We start from the raw sequence: 15,968 nt of genomic DNA on the forward strand, positions 1-15,968 counted from the left end.
GGGTTCAAAGTTCCAGCCCAGCCTGGACAACTTAGCAACTTGGTGGGAGTCTTGTCTCAGAATAAGAAATAAAAAAGAGCTGGGGATATAGGCAGTGTGAAAGCCGAGGGTTGAGTTCTCAGTTCCGGTGGGGAAAGTCCTGCTGGGATTTTGTCTGAGAGTGTATCGAGTCTGCAGATTACTGAGGGAAACTGCGTCTCCCTTGCACTGAGTTTCCTGACCTGTTTATCACTCCACACCTGCTCAGCTCTTTAGGTCTTCAGTTTCTTTGAGGGACGTTTTGTAGTTTTGGGCTTATAGGTCCTTTCCGTCTTTTGTGAATTTATCCCTGAATAGTCAGTATCTTAGGGTCTCTTAAGGGGCAGTGTTTCTGAAAAGCATTTCTGTCGTGGGGCGATAGCGTTGCGTTCGAATGCAGACCTCATTCCGGTCGGCTCTGCTGCGTGCGGGGCCAGTTCCAGGGACTTTCTGTCGATTTCGTCAGGTTTTTCTTCGCAGGCGATCGTCTCGTCCACGGCTTTACTTCATTTCTCGTTTTAGTTCCTTTTCTCGTCCCCTGGTACCGTGTAGAAACTGCAGTCATGTTAAACAGAGGCGTTGACTGCAGCGTGTCTGCTTGTTCCGGATCCTAAAGGAAAGTATTGTCTTTTATCACGGAGTATTTTGTTTGCCGTAGCTTTCACATAGATTTATTTTATCAGGTTGAGGAAGTTCCTTTCTATTCCTACTTATCACTGTTTTTTTTTTTTAAACAGGGCGGGGGATTGAACTCAGGACTTTCATCTGGAGATACATCCATCCCTATGTCCCCAGACCTTCTTTTTTGAGATAGCATCTCACCAAGTTGCTGAGTTACTCAGGCTGCTTTTAAACTTGGAGCCCTCCTGCCTCAGCCTCTCAGAGTTCGGGGATTACAGGTGTGTGCCATCGTGCCAGGTGGGCTACGAGCCCTAATAAGGAAAGAGAGGTTCAGTTTTGTCGGTGGTATTTCTGCATTGATCAAGAACAGTTAGTTGCCCGGTGTAGTGGCACACGCCTGTAATCCCAGCACTCAGGAGGCTGAGGCAGGAGGATCATTGTGAGTTCAAGACCAGCCTGGGCTACAGAGTGAGCTCAAGGCCAGCCTGAACTGCATACTGAGGCCCTGTCTCAAAAAGACAAAAAAAAAAAAAAAAAGTTATCTTTTTTATTGGCTGATTTTTGAACACTTACCCAAGCTTGTATTCCTAGCATTCACCCCACTTGCCATGAGATAGTGTGCCATAGGCTATGTTGGAGAACCCATGGGCTGTTTAGTGTCGTTTAGTTTGCAGAATATTTGGGGGTTTCCCAGAGATTTCCTTTCTGAGGTCGGAGCAGACTCTTAGTAGGACTTGCGCACTTTGGGGTTTACTTAGACTTGCTTTATGTCCCCAGCTACGGCTCACTTTGGTGAGCACCCAAAGGCACTGGGAAGCAAAGTGTACTCTGGCCACCGACTCAAGCGCTCGTCCTGGCTGAGCTGTTTGCCCACGTGCAGAACCTTTCGTGCCTTGCGTATTCCGTCTGTGGAGCGTGAGAGAAGGGTGACTGCTTCTCTAGGTCTTCAGTCAGGTGGAGGAAAAAGCAGGAATTCAGTCTCAGATCTGGTATGGGCTGGGCTGGTTTCTTCCCAGACATTCCCTCACCCACAGACTTCTTTTTGAGACAGGGTCTTGCTATGTGGTTCAGGCTGGCCTTGAACTCACTGCTATCCTCCTGCCTCAGCCTTACCATTGCTGGAATTACAGCTCTGCACCACCACACCTGGCGGTTTTTGTTGTAGTGAGAAATCCTCTGTTATGCTAACTTGTTCCACCACATGTGGTGTGTCTTTTTCTTCCCTCAGCTACATTTAAGCTTTTTTTCTTTTCTGTGGTGCTGGGGATTGAACTCAGGGCCCCATGCATGATAGGCAGACTCTCTACCACTCCACTGCTAACTGAGCCTTTCCGTATTTTCATGTTGAGAGAGAGTCTTGGTGAGTTGCCCAGGGTGGTTTCTCACTTGGAACCCTCCTGCCTCAGCCTCCTGAGTAGCTGGGGTAACATTCATGCACCACCGCGCCCAGTATAAGAGTCTTTTCTTATCACTGGGCTTGAGCAATGTAACTGTCAGGTGTGGGTTTACAATTTTCTTCTCACGTCGGAGGAGTTTCAGCCATTATTTCTGCAAATGCCACCCCTCCCCCCGCGGCTCCTGTGCACCTTTATTTCCGCGCCGAGTGGGCCTGACTCCCGGAGGTCTCTGCAGTGGGGTCCTCAGGTTCTGCTGTCGCCTGCGGCAGTGCCCGACCTGCAGGAACCGTCACCAGGCTGCTGCACTTGGAGTTCCCGTTCTCTCTTCTGGGCGTTCGTTCCTGTCAGAACACGGTCTGGGGGTCGCTGCCTCCTGCGCACACACGACGCGGGAGCCATAGCTCCGCACCTCGCCCGCCTGTCCCCGCGGCTCTGAGTCCTGGCGCATGCGTGTGCGTTGCTCTCACTGTGGGAAGGGCTTCTTGTCTAAGCGCCCACTGAGGAACACCCTAGAAGCAGGCCCACTGTCGGAGAATTCTGCATTTGAGCTCCCTCCCTCCCTTTCTGCCCCCCCCCGCCCCCCGCTTTTCTCTCTCCTTTGGGTTTTTTGAGACAAGATCTCACTATGCAGTTCAGGTTGGCCTTGAATTCACAGAGATCCTCCTGCCTCAGCCTCCTGAGTGCTGGGATGACAGGCATGCACCACCACACACGGCTCCTTCCTTTTTAATTTTTTTTGTGTGTGTGCATGTGTTTTTGAGACAGGCTCTCACTATGCAGTTCAAGCTGGCCTTGAGCTCATTTTGTAGCCCAGGCTGGCCTCAAAATCACAACGATCCTCCTGTCTCAGCCTTCCAAGTGCTGGGATTACAGGCATGTGCCGCCACTCCTGGCCTCCTTTTTAAATTTTGAGATGGGGTTAAATTGCCCAGGCTGGCTGTGCTCAAACTCTGGACCGTCTTGCCTCAGCTTCCCAGAGGGCCGCCACGCCCTGCTGTGTCAGACTTGTTTCAACTTCTCGTCATGACGCTTTCCGTGCCTACCCATGCCGTTCCATGCGTACAGTCTGTGCTGTGTCCTCCTGAACGTTATCCTGTTGCAGGAATATACTGCGGGTTTGTGTGTGTGTGTGTGCGTGTGTGTGATCCTTTCTCCTGATGGAGAACATATGGCTGATTGCCCGTTTGGGGCACTTTTAAATCAGTTCAGATCCTTCGTGGACGTCATTAAATCGTCTTGTCCCTCTGAGCTCCAGCTGGGGGGTGACTCATTGCTGTCCCCAGCACCGTGCCGGAGCCCGGAGTCAGGAGGAGGCGCACGTGTGTCCTGGGCTGGTCTGACCTGTGTTTCCGCGGGAGCGCGTGGGCCGGACCGGCCGGGGACTGAGTGGGATTCGGTGTCTCTCTAAGCGGAGTCGCTCGGCTGTCGAGCTGTGGGCGACCGTTCAGTGCTGCGAGGCTGCAGGGTGGGTGCGGGGACCCAGGCGGGAAGGGAGCGGCTCTGGTGCCGGCTCAGTCCCCGTGCTCCGCCGGCTCTGAGGGCCGGGACCCCGGCTCGCCCGCCTTGGGAATTCCGCGTTGCTGGGCTTTCTTTGCTCTCTGTTTGCTCTGTAAAGTTCCTGCTCCGGTTGTTCTGCAGACGCTGTTAGATTTATGAGCTCCTGAGAGGCGGGAGAGAGAAGAAGCAGAAATGAGCTGAAGAGCTGACAGTTTCTCCCTTTCTCTTGCCAGCCAGAAGAATTTACTGAGAGTCTGCACAGTTTTAAGAAGAAGGCTTTTAAAAAATCTAAAGCCTGCGGCGTTTGCAAAGAGGTCATCGACGGCCAAGGGGTTTCATGCCGAGGTAAGCGCGCCGGGCTTGCGATTCTCTCCCCAGCTCGGCCCTTGAGAGACAAACAAATCGCAGAATCAAAACAGGCTCGGGGGAGTTTCCCGGAGTTGAGCCTCGGAATTTCCCTCTCGCTCCCCCTTCATCCTGGCTGTCCTTGGCCTGGCCCTGCGGTGTCCACGCGGCTGTGAGCTCGCAGGGCAAGTGTGCAAGGTGCCCCCAGCCGCTCCCCCAGGAGGGGGCGGCCACCCGACTCCCACACGCTCCCTGGTTTCCTGCCATGGCTAGATTCACCTTTTTTGTTTGTTTTGTTTTGGTTGTTTGAGACAGGGTCTCGCTGTGTGGTCTAGGCTGGCCTTGAACTCACTCTGTAGCCCAGGTTGACCTCAAACTTGAGCTCTGTGGTCCTCCTGACTCAGCCTCCCGACTGCTGGGATTATAGGTGTGCACCACCACGCCCGGCTTCTTTTGGCAAGTTTGCAGAGTCCTGCGGTGTTGGGACCTGCTCTGCCCATTCCTCCCTTGGGACACCTGGCAGAAGTTCCCTGGCGAGTCAGAGGAAGCTGATGCATGACAGTGCCTCTGCACTTGGGGCCCGAGCATCTGGCTGGGGTCGGTGCATCACCCCCGCACCCCTGCCCCGCCCTGGGTCCCTGGTGCCCACCCCAGGCCTGGCGGTCGTCCTCCTCCGACCAGAGCCCCAGGGGTGGAGTGCACCACCCTCTCCTGTCTTTGAGGCAGCCTGTGCTGGACGCGTCCCTGGCTCAGGTGACGGGGACAGGGGTCATGAGCAAGGTTGGCTCCCTGTCCGTGCGTCAGGCAAGCCCACCCCGGGGTGGCAGGGCCTCCCTGCCTGGTGGTTGAGGAGGAGCCCGGGCCAACCGCAGGTCCTGCCAGTGCGGAAGGAAGGAGCCGGGACAGGGTGGCCTTGGGAGGGCAGGGACCCGGGGCCAGCTGGCGGCAGGACCAGCTGGGGGCGGTGACCGTGTGGGCAGAGCAGCCTCCCTGGGGCTGTGAGCGGCCCCTCTGGCGACCTGGGGCTGAATGCAGGCAGAGGAGCTCCCAGGGCGACCTCCGGGCCCAGGACCCAGGGTCTGTGGTGGCTGCCAGCCCCCCGGGGTGACCTGGTGACTCAGAACCCTGCAGGATGGAGCCTGCTGCGGGATACAGGGCGACATCGCCGCTCCGGCCGTTATCTTATCTGGAGGGAGACGGGGCTCAGGCCAGAGGAAGGGCTTTTGTTCCCGAGGAGCGCAGAGAGGAGCGCGGAGGGAGTGGACGTGCTCCCCGGGGAGAGGCGTGCGGGCAGAGGCGTGCGCCCAGCTTATCTCGCTGCCCGAGACTCAGCGAGGCGGTGGCTGTGGATAGCTGGGAAGTCAGTCGGATAATCGTGCCCAAGCGTCCCCCTCGATGGCAGCGCTGGGGACCCCCGGGACTGGGCTCTGCACAAGGGCCTGGCCGTCCCTGGCCCCATCCTTCCGGCTCTCTGGAGCACGGTGTGCTGCGGTGCAGCGGGCTCTCATCATAGCCCTGGGCCTGCGGGGTGCTGAGCGCCCCCTGCCCCGGCGGGAGGCCGGCGTGCTTACAGCGCTCCAGGGGACAGCAGGGCTCCGGGACCCAGCGGCCCACGTGGCCGGCGTGACTCTGTCCGGGCAGCGGGTGCGGCCCTGGCTTCCCGGTCGGGAAGAGCGTTGGAGGCCCGTGGGGTTGGGAGAAGAATGTCCTCAGCGGCCTCCCATGCCCGTAGCAGGGCTTTGAGGGGTGAGTGGCCTGGGGGCTCGCCGCTGCCCTGATGGGAGGCAAGCGGACCGATTATCAGTTGATGGTTTTGACTCGAGCCCCAGTCTGTCATCCTGCAGCTCTTTTCTCCTCCTCCCTTTTTCTTCCCTCCCTCCCTCCCTCCTTTCTTTCTTTTTCCCGGGATTGGAGCGAGGGCCTTTGCTCTGAGCTACATCCTCAGCCCTTCTTCTTTTCTGTGTTTTAAAATTTTTATTGAAAAAAATTTGTTTTCATTTCTTGAGACAGGGTCTCCCTGTGTGGTTCAGGCTGGCCTTGAGCTCATTATTTAGCCAAGGGGGCCTTAGACTTGAGGTGATCCTGCGGCCTCGGTGTCCTGGGTGCTGCTGGGGTTATAGGCGTGCACCACCACACCCGGCCTTTTTTGTTCTATATTCTGAGACAGAGTCTCCCTAGATTGGTCAGGCTGGGCTCAAACTTTCGGTCCTCCTGCCTCAGCCTCCCAGAATGCTCGGATCTCAGGCATGTCCTCCGTGCCTGGCTGTAGGTTGTGTTTAACTGGTTGGTGGCGGGTTTGAGTCCAGCCTAGTAACTTAGCGGGTGAGTGAGACCTCGTCTCAACCTCAGAAATGAAACACGGGCCAGGGATGTAGCTCAGGGCGGATGTTCTGAGTTCGGCTCCCAGTCCCCCCTTCATAGAGTTCTCTACTTAGAGCTCACGCACAGGGCACCCCTGCGGGCATGCGGGTCTCTGCGCCTGCCTGGCACCTAGAACCTAAGCTGTCCCTGTCCGCGGATGTGAGTGACCCCAAGCGGGAGGCCCCGGGGGTTGGCAGAGTGTCCTTCTTGGTCTGCTCTCTGGAGGCAGAGCCTGGCGGAGGGCTCTGGACGTGGCCTGCAGGGCGCCTGGGGTGCAGGGACACTGCTGAACGTGAGACGCTCTTTCATGACTGGGTAAATAAGTGCGGAGCGGCCCGCGGCCTGGGTTCCAGGGCTCGGGAGACATTTGAAAGAGTGGCATTTCCAGGACAACCTGGAACAATGTCTGCCTGTTGAGCCTCTCAGCCAGGAGCCCCTGCAATGGCAGCCAGGATCCCTTTTTTTTTTTTTTTTTTGAGACAGAGTCTCGCTGTGTAGCCCAGGCCGGCCTTCAACTCACAGTGATCCTCCTGCCTCAGCCTCCCAAGTGCTGGGATTGCAGGTGCACGACACCACCCCGGGCTCCCTTTGCTTATTATAAGAATTTATTTTGAAATTCTGTTTCTTTTCTTTTTTGCAGTACTGGGAATTCAACCCAAGTGCACCACCACACCTGGCCTTTTTTATTCTATATTCTGAGACAGAGTCACATTGAGCTATATCCCCAGCTCTTTTTTGAAAAAAGAGGTATTTTTATTTTTTTAAATTGTGTCTTACTGCCATAACATGGCAATAATTATTTTTCTAACTTTTTAAAATTTATTTAAAAAAGTAAAAGAAGGATAACATAGTAATTAGGGGGATTTACTGAATTACAGACAAAGTGGTAGGACATGGTCAATGATTGCTACTTTACCTATTTGTATCTTCAAGGTAGTTTCTCAGGAAAACAAATGGACAAATAATAGTGAGTTGCAGACAGAAATGGTAGGAAATTATCAATGGTTGTTGTACCATACTTTGGTTTCTTCAAAGTGGTGTCTAGGGAAAACAAATAGAGCCCTGTCAGAGTGGACTGCACCCCTGGACAAGCCACTTCCTCCTCACACGTCCTTCCCAGGAGCAGGGCCTGTGAGGTCCATTGCCTGCCCCCGGGCAGGACTGGGTCCCCTCCCGAGGGACTCACAGGGTCGGCGCTCCGTGGACGGCGCCCTTCCCAGCACGTTTGATAGACTAGAAGTGGAAACAGGCAGTAAGTAAACCCCTTGTATGCTGATATAAAAATGTCATTTGCGATGAAAGGCGACTTTTTCAGATGCAGGGAGAAGAGTAGGGTGTTATGTGTCTTGGGTGCCTCTGTGCTTCCACGCAGGGCTGCCCCCTGCCCACCCCCTGGAGGTGCTGGAAGTGGGTCCCGTGCCCTCCGGAGGCAGCTGGCAAAGGAAACATTGTCAGTAGCGCCTCCCTGCTCTCTGGACCTGATCGCACACTCAAGTTCAGCTGACCGCTTTTTTTTTTTTTTTTAAAATGGGGGTCTTGATATGTGGTCCAGGCTGGCCTTGAACTCACCATGTAGCCCAGGCTGCCCTCAAACTTGCCGCAGTCCTCCTGCCTCAGCCTCCTGAGTGCTGGGATGACAGGCGTGTGCTACCATGCCCGGCTGTGACTGAGATCTCTATGGACCGGGTGATATGCTGGGAACTGGCTGAAGGATGCCCCCAGGAGGGAAGCGGGCACAGGTGTACTTGTCGGGGAGGGGGGCATTTGTGAGTGCCGGCGGAGGAACCTGGTCTCCAGACTCTGGTCCCTGCTTCCAGGGTGTTGTGCGGCCCAGCGCCCGGCTTCCGTCCCGTTTCGCTGGAACCCGCCGGTCCACCTTGCCCCTCGAGTGGTCTCCGCACTCAGCAGTTAATATTGCGCCTGGTCGTTAGGAAATTCTTGGCCTGTGACACGGCGCTGAGGGCCAGATATTGGGGCCTTTATCGTTCCACCGCCAGGATCACCCGTATGCTGATGGCCCTAGTGCTTTTAGGAAAGGCCTGGCAGTGGCCACACTCCTCTGTGGACACACAAGTCTTCCAGAGGTCCAGCCTCTGGGCGAAGTCCCCGGTCTGGGCAGTGGCACCTGTGACAGCTCGCGCAGCCCACTTCTGCGGGACGCACGCCGCTCCCTGGTGAACGGTCGTGTGCTGTGTGCCAGGTGTTTGTTCAGGAGGAAGTGCCATCCCACAGACGCCCGGTGGCCGCTGGCTGTCACTGCCCTGCGCCCAGCTCCGGTGTGGGCCGTGCCCGGCGGCTCCCGGAGTTTGCACAGCGGCGTTGCTGTCCAGGCGTCTCCCTGGGTCCGACTGACCAAAGTGAACAATGTCTGTGGTGCCGTTAGGTATTCTTCACCCAAACCGGCGTTTCTTCAAAGTTAGCGCGGGGTGGTGAGCACAGCAGTGGCAGGCTCGGCTCCGTGGCGTTGCCCGAGTGCCTGGGAGGATGCTAAGTCATCCTGTTAGCTTGGGCCTCCCCACCTCAGCCTCCTGGCTTCAGAGGCGTGCGCCCCTGCGTCAGCGCTGTTCTGTGCAGGTCGCAGCAGTGGCTGTTTCACGGGGCCCAGGACTGTCTTACAGCGGAGGAGCAGAGCCGGGAGCGTGGTGCCGGGAAGGTGCAAGTCAGGGCCTGAGGGCTGAGGAGCAGTGGAGGCCCACTTTTTACAGGATTCAAGGAGACTTAGGGATTTGCACGCCTAATCTGAGACTCTACCAGCCAAAGATGCTCCACAGTCTGAAACTCAGATGCTCAAAAAATTTTGGATTTTGGAGCATTTTAGATTTCGGATTTTTGGACTGAGGACAGTCATGTGAATATCCCAAGATCTGAAACACTGAAATCTGAGGCACTTGGGTCGCAGACATTTGGGATGAGGGCACTCGAGCTGCGTTTGTCTTCAGGAGGAACAGGGCTCCTCGCCCACCGAGGAGGGGAAGGAACGAGGAGCTTCCCGTACCTCGTGTGCCGCGCTTGTGCCGGTGACTGGGAACCTGCCAGGAGCCATGGGCGCGGGGCAGGGTCCTCGGGTGCAGCGGCTCAGGGGCAGCCCGGAAGTCGGGGCTTCGGTGGTTGATTTTCCTGGTGGAGTGGGGTATGCACTTGAGAACCTGCGCGGATCTGCTCCCGGGCGCCGCAGGATGGGGATGACTCTCCTCCCCTCCTCCGAGTCACTGGGACCATTCCCGTACTTGATGAGGTCCGAGCCCACTGGGCAGCGGGGCGCCTGGCAGGCACGGCCGAGGGTCACTGAGCGCGGGGCGCCTTTGCCTTCGTGCCCGGCGCGCCCTGGGCTGCTGTGCTGGCTGGGGGCCTGCCTCGCGGGTGCCACCCCCGTCCAGCCACGCGCTGCCTCTACTTTCACCGTTGAAGCTGCGACGACACAGGATTGTGCGGCTTACAGGGGCCGCTGCGGGGGTCCCAGAGTCATTCAGACAGGACTCTGTCCCCAAAGAAGTAGACGCAGCACAGGACCCAGGCGCAGGACTTCCTCACGCCCAGCTCTGATTTCCAGGCCAGTGGCTCCAGCTTGCTGCCCGGCTCCACGAGGGGTCCAGCCTGGCTGGGTGCACCCTGAGAAGTCCCTGTCTTCCAAGGCCCTTGCTCCCGAGATCTCCCCCCGGGCTGGCTGAGCTGTTGCTGACGGAGTAGTTGTTCCTGGGTTCTTTTTCGTTGTTTTGGTGCTGGGGACTGAACCCCAGGCCTCGTGCACGCCAAACACACGCTGTGGCTCTGAGCTGCTCTCCTGCCCTGTAGCATGGGTCTAGGCTTCTTGCTCCCCTCTGCCGTGTGTCTCAAGTGCTAAATTGCTTTTGTTGCCAGGTGTGGTGGTGCACGTCTGTAATCCCAACACTCAGGAGGCTGACGCAGGAGGGTCTCTGTGAGTTTGAGGCCAGCCTGGGCTACATAGTGAGTTCAAGACCAGTCTGGGCTACCTAATGACACTCTGTTTCAAAAAACAAAAGAAAAACAAGCAATTGCTTTTGTCGGGGACAGGCTGCCCCTGGGACCTTCTATACTGGACTTCCTTAGGCAGCTAGGGCGTTCAGAGATGCAGAAAACATTGCTGATTCTGGGAGGCTGAGGCAGGAGGATGGCAAGTTTGAGCTCAGCTTGGTTAACTTAGAGAGATCCTGGCTCAACATAGAAAATGAAAAATGGCTGGGAATGTAGCTCAGGCAAAGGCCCTGGGTTCAGTCCTCAGTACGGCAAAATGAAAAGGAAAGGTGTCGCCGCTGAGGCCGCCAGACACACTCACATTCTCTCCTCTCTTTTCTTCCAGCCTGCAAGTATTCCTGCCACAAGAAATGTGAGGCCCAGGTGAGCCGTCCGCGCTTCCCGTGGGACTTCTGCAGCGAGCTGGCTGCTGCTGAGTGAGACGCCGAGTGGGGGCCCCTTGGACGGCGGCCACAGAAAGTCAGGAGAGAACTCAGGAGCTTTGAAATCCGTGTTTTCATTATAGAAAATAATTCTCAAGAATTTGATTTCAGATAAGATTCTGATCACTTTCCCTGGGGCTCTTCTCGGTGACAGGCGATCCCTGGTTTCTCCTTGCCTGGCAGCCGCTTCTCGGGCCGCAGGGGTGGGCATGGGGGCACGGGGTGCAGGCCGGGCCTTCGGGGCAGCCTCGGCTCGTGCCGTGGGGAGCTGGGCACAGGGGTTGCTGCCGCCATGGAATCTGGGGACCTGGAGAAGGAGGTGCTGACCTGGGTCTGTGTGTCCAAGAGAGGCTCAGGGGCTGAGCCCGCCCCTGCCCGAGGTCGCAGGCTGTGCTGGGCTTTTCTGGGTTTAGACTCTGAAGAATGGAGTTTGGGGGACACTGGAGGTGTGGTTTCTCTGTCCTCCTAACGTCCTAGGTACCGTGGGTGATCCAAAATACAGTGAATGTTGAAGTTTCAGGAACTTACTATACTAAAGGACACGTTGCCATTGATCCCCCTTAAAATCCGCCGCTAGCTTCAGACACACTCATCCACCACCCTGTCTGAAGCGGCTCTGGAGTCCTCTTTGCTGAGGGTCTTTATAGGGCGTGATCAAAAATATGATGACTGGGCCGGGGATGTGGCTCAGCGGCATAAGCCCTTGCCTTGCAAGCCTGAGGGCATGAGTTCGATTCCCGGTACAAAAAGAAATCCCATGACTGCTGCTTCCGAGTGCCGGGCAGCGGAAAGGCAACTTGTTAAAACATGACACAGTGTCTTTGTGTGCCTTATTCACTGGATCTAGCCCCCTGTGACTTCTGGCTCCTCCCCAGAGTCACAGTGACCACGAAAGGGGTACGTCTTCAATGGATTTGGGACACTGAGGCAGCCAAGACAGTGCAGCTAAAGACCCTGAGGAAAGAGGACACCAGAACTGCTGCAGAAAGCGGCAAGGACGATGAGATGATCGTGGAGTTTGGGGAAGGGGATCCATGGCAATGTGCCCTTTACTTTAATCATTTAAAAAAAGCATAAATTTAAACACCTGCGTTGCTGTTAGTCCCACTGCGTATCTGTGGCTCTGAGCAGGTCCCCGCTGAGCCGCTGGCCTCCCGCAGCCCGTGGGGCCGAGATGTCCCAGCCAGCCGCCCCACAGCTGCCCCAGGGACTCAGGATGTCAGAGACCTGGGGTTTCGCAGTGGACTCGGGGTCCTGAGCCTCCCACCCTGACCTTATTCTCCAGGCTGAGGCCGTGTTCGTGCGAGTGTGCGTGCTTGCACGTGGGAACCAGAGGGCCGGTTTCCTCCACCGTGTCTGCCCTCTGCACACCCACACGCACACGCACACACATATACACACAGACGCACATGCACCCACACGTGCATATACACACACACGCACACACACACGTGTACGCACACGCAGACCCACGCAGTTGGGAGAAGCAGGAGGTCTGGCCCTGTTTCTTTCCAGACGGGTGGCGCTGCCTCTTCTCGGGGACTTCCGAACTGGCAGCTGCCCCGGCCCGCGTCCCCCACCCTCCCCTTCCCGGAGGTCACGCGGCTGCCTCGGCTCCGTGGGGCGAGGGAGCGGTTCTGCTGCCCCTTTCCGCCCCTCTCGGCAGGCTTCCCCTTTCCAGCAGGCAGAGTTTTCTGTCCCAGTGGCAGTGCACAGCAGGCGGGGCTGGTACCGGGTTGGGCTTCTTTCAGGGCTTCACGTCCAGCCAGCTTCTCTCCTTGTGCTGCACCCCCTTTTTTCTAAGGGGTCGTGTCCAGCGGGGCTTGCGGGTGTGGCGGTGAGTAGGGGGTTGCCCCACCTCGGGTGCGGCTCAGACTTGCAGGGGTCCTCTTCCCTCCAGGGGCTTCGCCGCACCTCACCCATGGGGTCTCTGGTGACCGCCCCGTCCTCATAGCTTGTTTCCGGTCGCCCATGAGGGGCTGGGAGGGGGGTGAGCTGCCCGTCCTCCTGTCCCGTCACCTTCCCGTGCCACCTGACGGTTGCAGAAACAGCCTGCCCGTACCCCTGACCTGCTGGTGAGTCAGGGGCTGAATTCTTGGCTTCAGAGAACATTCCGAAGCCTGAACTCTCACTGCTGGCCGGGTTCTCAGCACAGCGGTTGGCAAGGCGCTGAGGGATACGCCGTGACTCCTATCAGATGCGGCTTCGGGGAAAGGTATCGCATTCTTCTCTCTTGATACCAGCTTTGACTGGCAGGAGAAAACCCACCGGCAATAACAAAGCACCTTCTCATTCCTGAAGTAGACTGCGGCGTTGTTGTGGGCGCAGGGCTGAGGTTCCCAGTGGCCTGGGAGCCCGGCAGGGCTGGTCATCCAGGAGCGGAATGGGACGTGGTTCCGTGGTTCCTCGCACACCACTGCCCGGGGTTTGGGCCATGGGTGGCTGTGGGTCTGCAGGTCACATCTGGGTTTGGGGCTTTTGTGATGCTGCAGTAGGCGCCTGAAACAGTCTCTCGGGCACTCGTGAGGTTTGGGTAGCAGTGAGGCTGGGGTCTGAGGCTCCCGGTGTGCGCCCTCTCGCGGGTCCTGCTTGGTGTGAGTGGAGGTGACTGCTGTGGTCCTTGGTCTGTGCCATCCCTGCGAGGCCTTCCGTGTGCCCTGTGGCGCTGAGTCTGGGGCACGTTGTCCTGCAGAGCTGGAGACGGCGTCCCCGGTGGCAGGGTCAGCAGGGAAACGGTCACAGCTGAGGCGGTGGCAGCCCTAAAGATGTGGCCAGTCTTCCCGAGCCGCCGGACAGGGTAGCCCCACAGGCAGTGGGCAGACAGAGGCAGGGACCTGGGCTGTAGTCTGCACGGGCCCGTTGGGTCCCCTGCTGTGCTCCGAGTTCCCGCGTGGGACCGAGCATCCGTGTGGCGCCTTCGTGCACGGGGGGGGGCCCCCCCGGGAGGCGGTGAGGCCAAGCACACGCAGCGCTCGCTGTGAGGGGCCCCGCGGGTCTGAAAGCCTGTCCTGAGCAGCGGCGGCGAGTCTGCGGCGCCTTGAGGGGGCACAGGCGTGCGGCCTCTGGAGATGTGGGGCGTTGCTCACCGTGCCAAAGCCTCGCAGCCTAGGGCGTTTCCCTCGGGCAGCGCACGAGAGCCTCACGCTCCTCATGTGTGGGAAGGGAAGGGTTCTTCCCCATAACATAAAAACGACTTTCTCTTATTCTGGGAGGCTGAGGCAGGAGGATGGAAAGCTCCAGCTCTGCCTGGGTAACTTAGTGATTTAGCAACACCCGGTCTCAAAGTAAAATTCCAAAAAGGCTGGGGTGTAGCTCCTGGGTTCAGGTCTCAGGACGGGGGCAGGAAGATGACGTGTCTCAGCCGGCACTGTAACGTCAGGGAGGCTCTGGGGAAGCTGGGGGCCGGGTGAAAGCTGGAAGGTTGGGGTTCCGTGCCCTGCTCCCAGGCTGCTGCACCCTCTTGCCTGAGCTACACGAGCAGCGTGGGCCTCGTGACTTGCTGTTTTTCCGCTGCTGACTCAGGGCCGGGGAAGGAGAAGTAGGAGACGCGCCGCTTTGGGAGGGAGACACTGCCGAGGGGAGGAGGAGCGGCCGGCACCGTCCCCCGAGGTGGGCGCTCTGGGAGGAGAACGGGGAGCCCGTGACTGGGAACCCGTCCTTGCAACTCCTGGCTTCTTCTACTTCTGCCCGTGCTGTGCCCCTCTGACCTGGGAGCTGTGCAGAGTTCAAGGCAGACCCCGGAGAACTTTCTGCACACTCAGGGCCCCAGCGGGGACGGCACAAGGGAGCCAGCGAAGCCGGGGTGCACATGAGTGGGGGCTTTGTCCTCGATGCCTGCATGAGCTCGGGATGCCCACGCCAGCTACCTGGGCTCCAGGTGCCCCTGGCTGCCCTAGCCCTGTACTTCTTAGTCTGTGGTGTCTTCTCTGAGATGTCCTGGCCTCTCCAGAGACCCTGCTGCTTGTGCCCAGAATCACTGTCCCCAAGTCTTGGAGCCCCCCCAGTGCCACCTGCCAGCTCCGTTCTGGGGGTGCAGGGTCTGCCTGGCCTTGTGGCAGGCCCCGAGTCACTGCCACCCTCAGCCCCACCGTGCCCAGGGCATTTACAATCAGGGTGTACAGCCTGACCCCGCCTGGTGTGTGAGGGGCGGGCCCTTATCCTGCGGACCACATCTGACCGAGTGTGACCCAGGTGTGTCAGTGAGGAGGGGCTGACACGGTTTTCACAGGAACCCAGCCTCGCGGGCCCAGCCCGCTGCTGCGCGCTGGTTCCTGGTCACCGTGTGTACGGTGTGGCTGTCGCCCCTCTGTGAGCGAGACGGGAATCCCAGCTGGGCTGAGTGCGCCTTGGTGAGAGTCAGCGGCCCCAGCACTCAGAGCGACGGCTTGTGCCCTCAGCCATCCCTGGTCTCCGCCATCACCAGAGGATGCCACTGCTGAGTGACGGTGTTGGTTAACTGGCCGACACCCCTGGTTGTGGCCGCTGGTCTCTGCGGCCGCTGTACAGTGCCACCAGCCAATCCTGGCTGGTGCCTCTGGTCAGGTGCAGAGGGTCCTCATCAGACACTGATCTCTGCTAGCAGGCTCTGGGCCGCTTCCGGATGACAAGTCCTGGTGTTCACAGGGATTCTTCAGCTGCTGGTCTGAGCAGACTGCCCAGGATAAGGATCCTAAGAAGTCTGCAAGATCTGTAGAGCTGGCGAGGCTGAGGCTGTCACTGAGCAGGACAGTGCTGCAGCCGCACAGGGAGACCAGCACACCGGAGCGTGTCCCCCAGACTGACCTGAGGGGTGATGCAGTGCTGCTGGTATAGCAGTGCAGGCCTGCGATTGGTCTACATTGGCGCCTGCTGATTGGTGCAGATCTGAGCTTGTGACTCGTTCATATCTGAACCCATGGTTGGCCTATACTCAAACCTCTGATTGGTCCAAATTTGAGCTTGCTGATTGGTCCAAACTAGTCCAAATTTAATCCTCCGATTTGCCCCTACTGTTAGTTCAAAGTCAAGCCTGCTGTGGTGAGCCGGTGCTGGGTGCCCAGGGTGGTTTGGGGGACATCTGAGGCATATCCCTGAGAGCCAGGGGTGTTCACCATGGCCAGGTGCGGCTCGGGAGCTTCAGGGGTGTTGGCTGTCGGCCGGGGTCCCTGCCCGAGCTCCGCCGCACTGGCACTGTGCTGCTTCTGCTTCTGCACGCAGGGCTGTGTGTGAGGGGAGCGGGTAGGGAGGGCACCGGGACAGTAGTGGGGAGGTGACCGCCCCCCTCAGGAGACCGGTGTTGAGGGGTACAAGACTGTGGGCTGAGTCTCACGTCCTC

At 58.2% G+C, this 15,968-nt stretch overlaps 1 protein-coding gene across 1 annotated transcript in view; it reads left to right on the forward strand.

The window, feature by feature from the left end:
- Tns3 (tensin 3) overlaps window positions 1–15,968 on the forward strand; it is a gene marked incomplete in the record, with an annotated part of 140,352 nt that overhangs the window by 3,692 nt on the left and 120,692 nt on the right. Inside the window, 2 exon segments of the mRNA XM_013520558.1 lie at window positions 3,767–3,878; window positions 10,558–10,595. Coding sequence (XP_013376012.1) covers window positions 3,767–3,878; window positions 10,558–10,595 — 150 coding nt within the window.

This window comes from Chinchilla lanigera, unplaced genomic scaffold (genome assembly GCF_000276665.1).
Source record: "Chinchilla lanigera isolate Chin_1 unplaced genomic scaffold, ChiLan1.0 scaffold00055, whole genome shotgun sequence".
Lineage (NCBI taxonomy): Eukaryota > Metazoa > Chordata > Mammalia > Rodentia > Chinchillidae > Chinchilla > Chinchilla lanigera.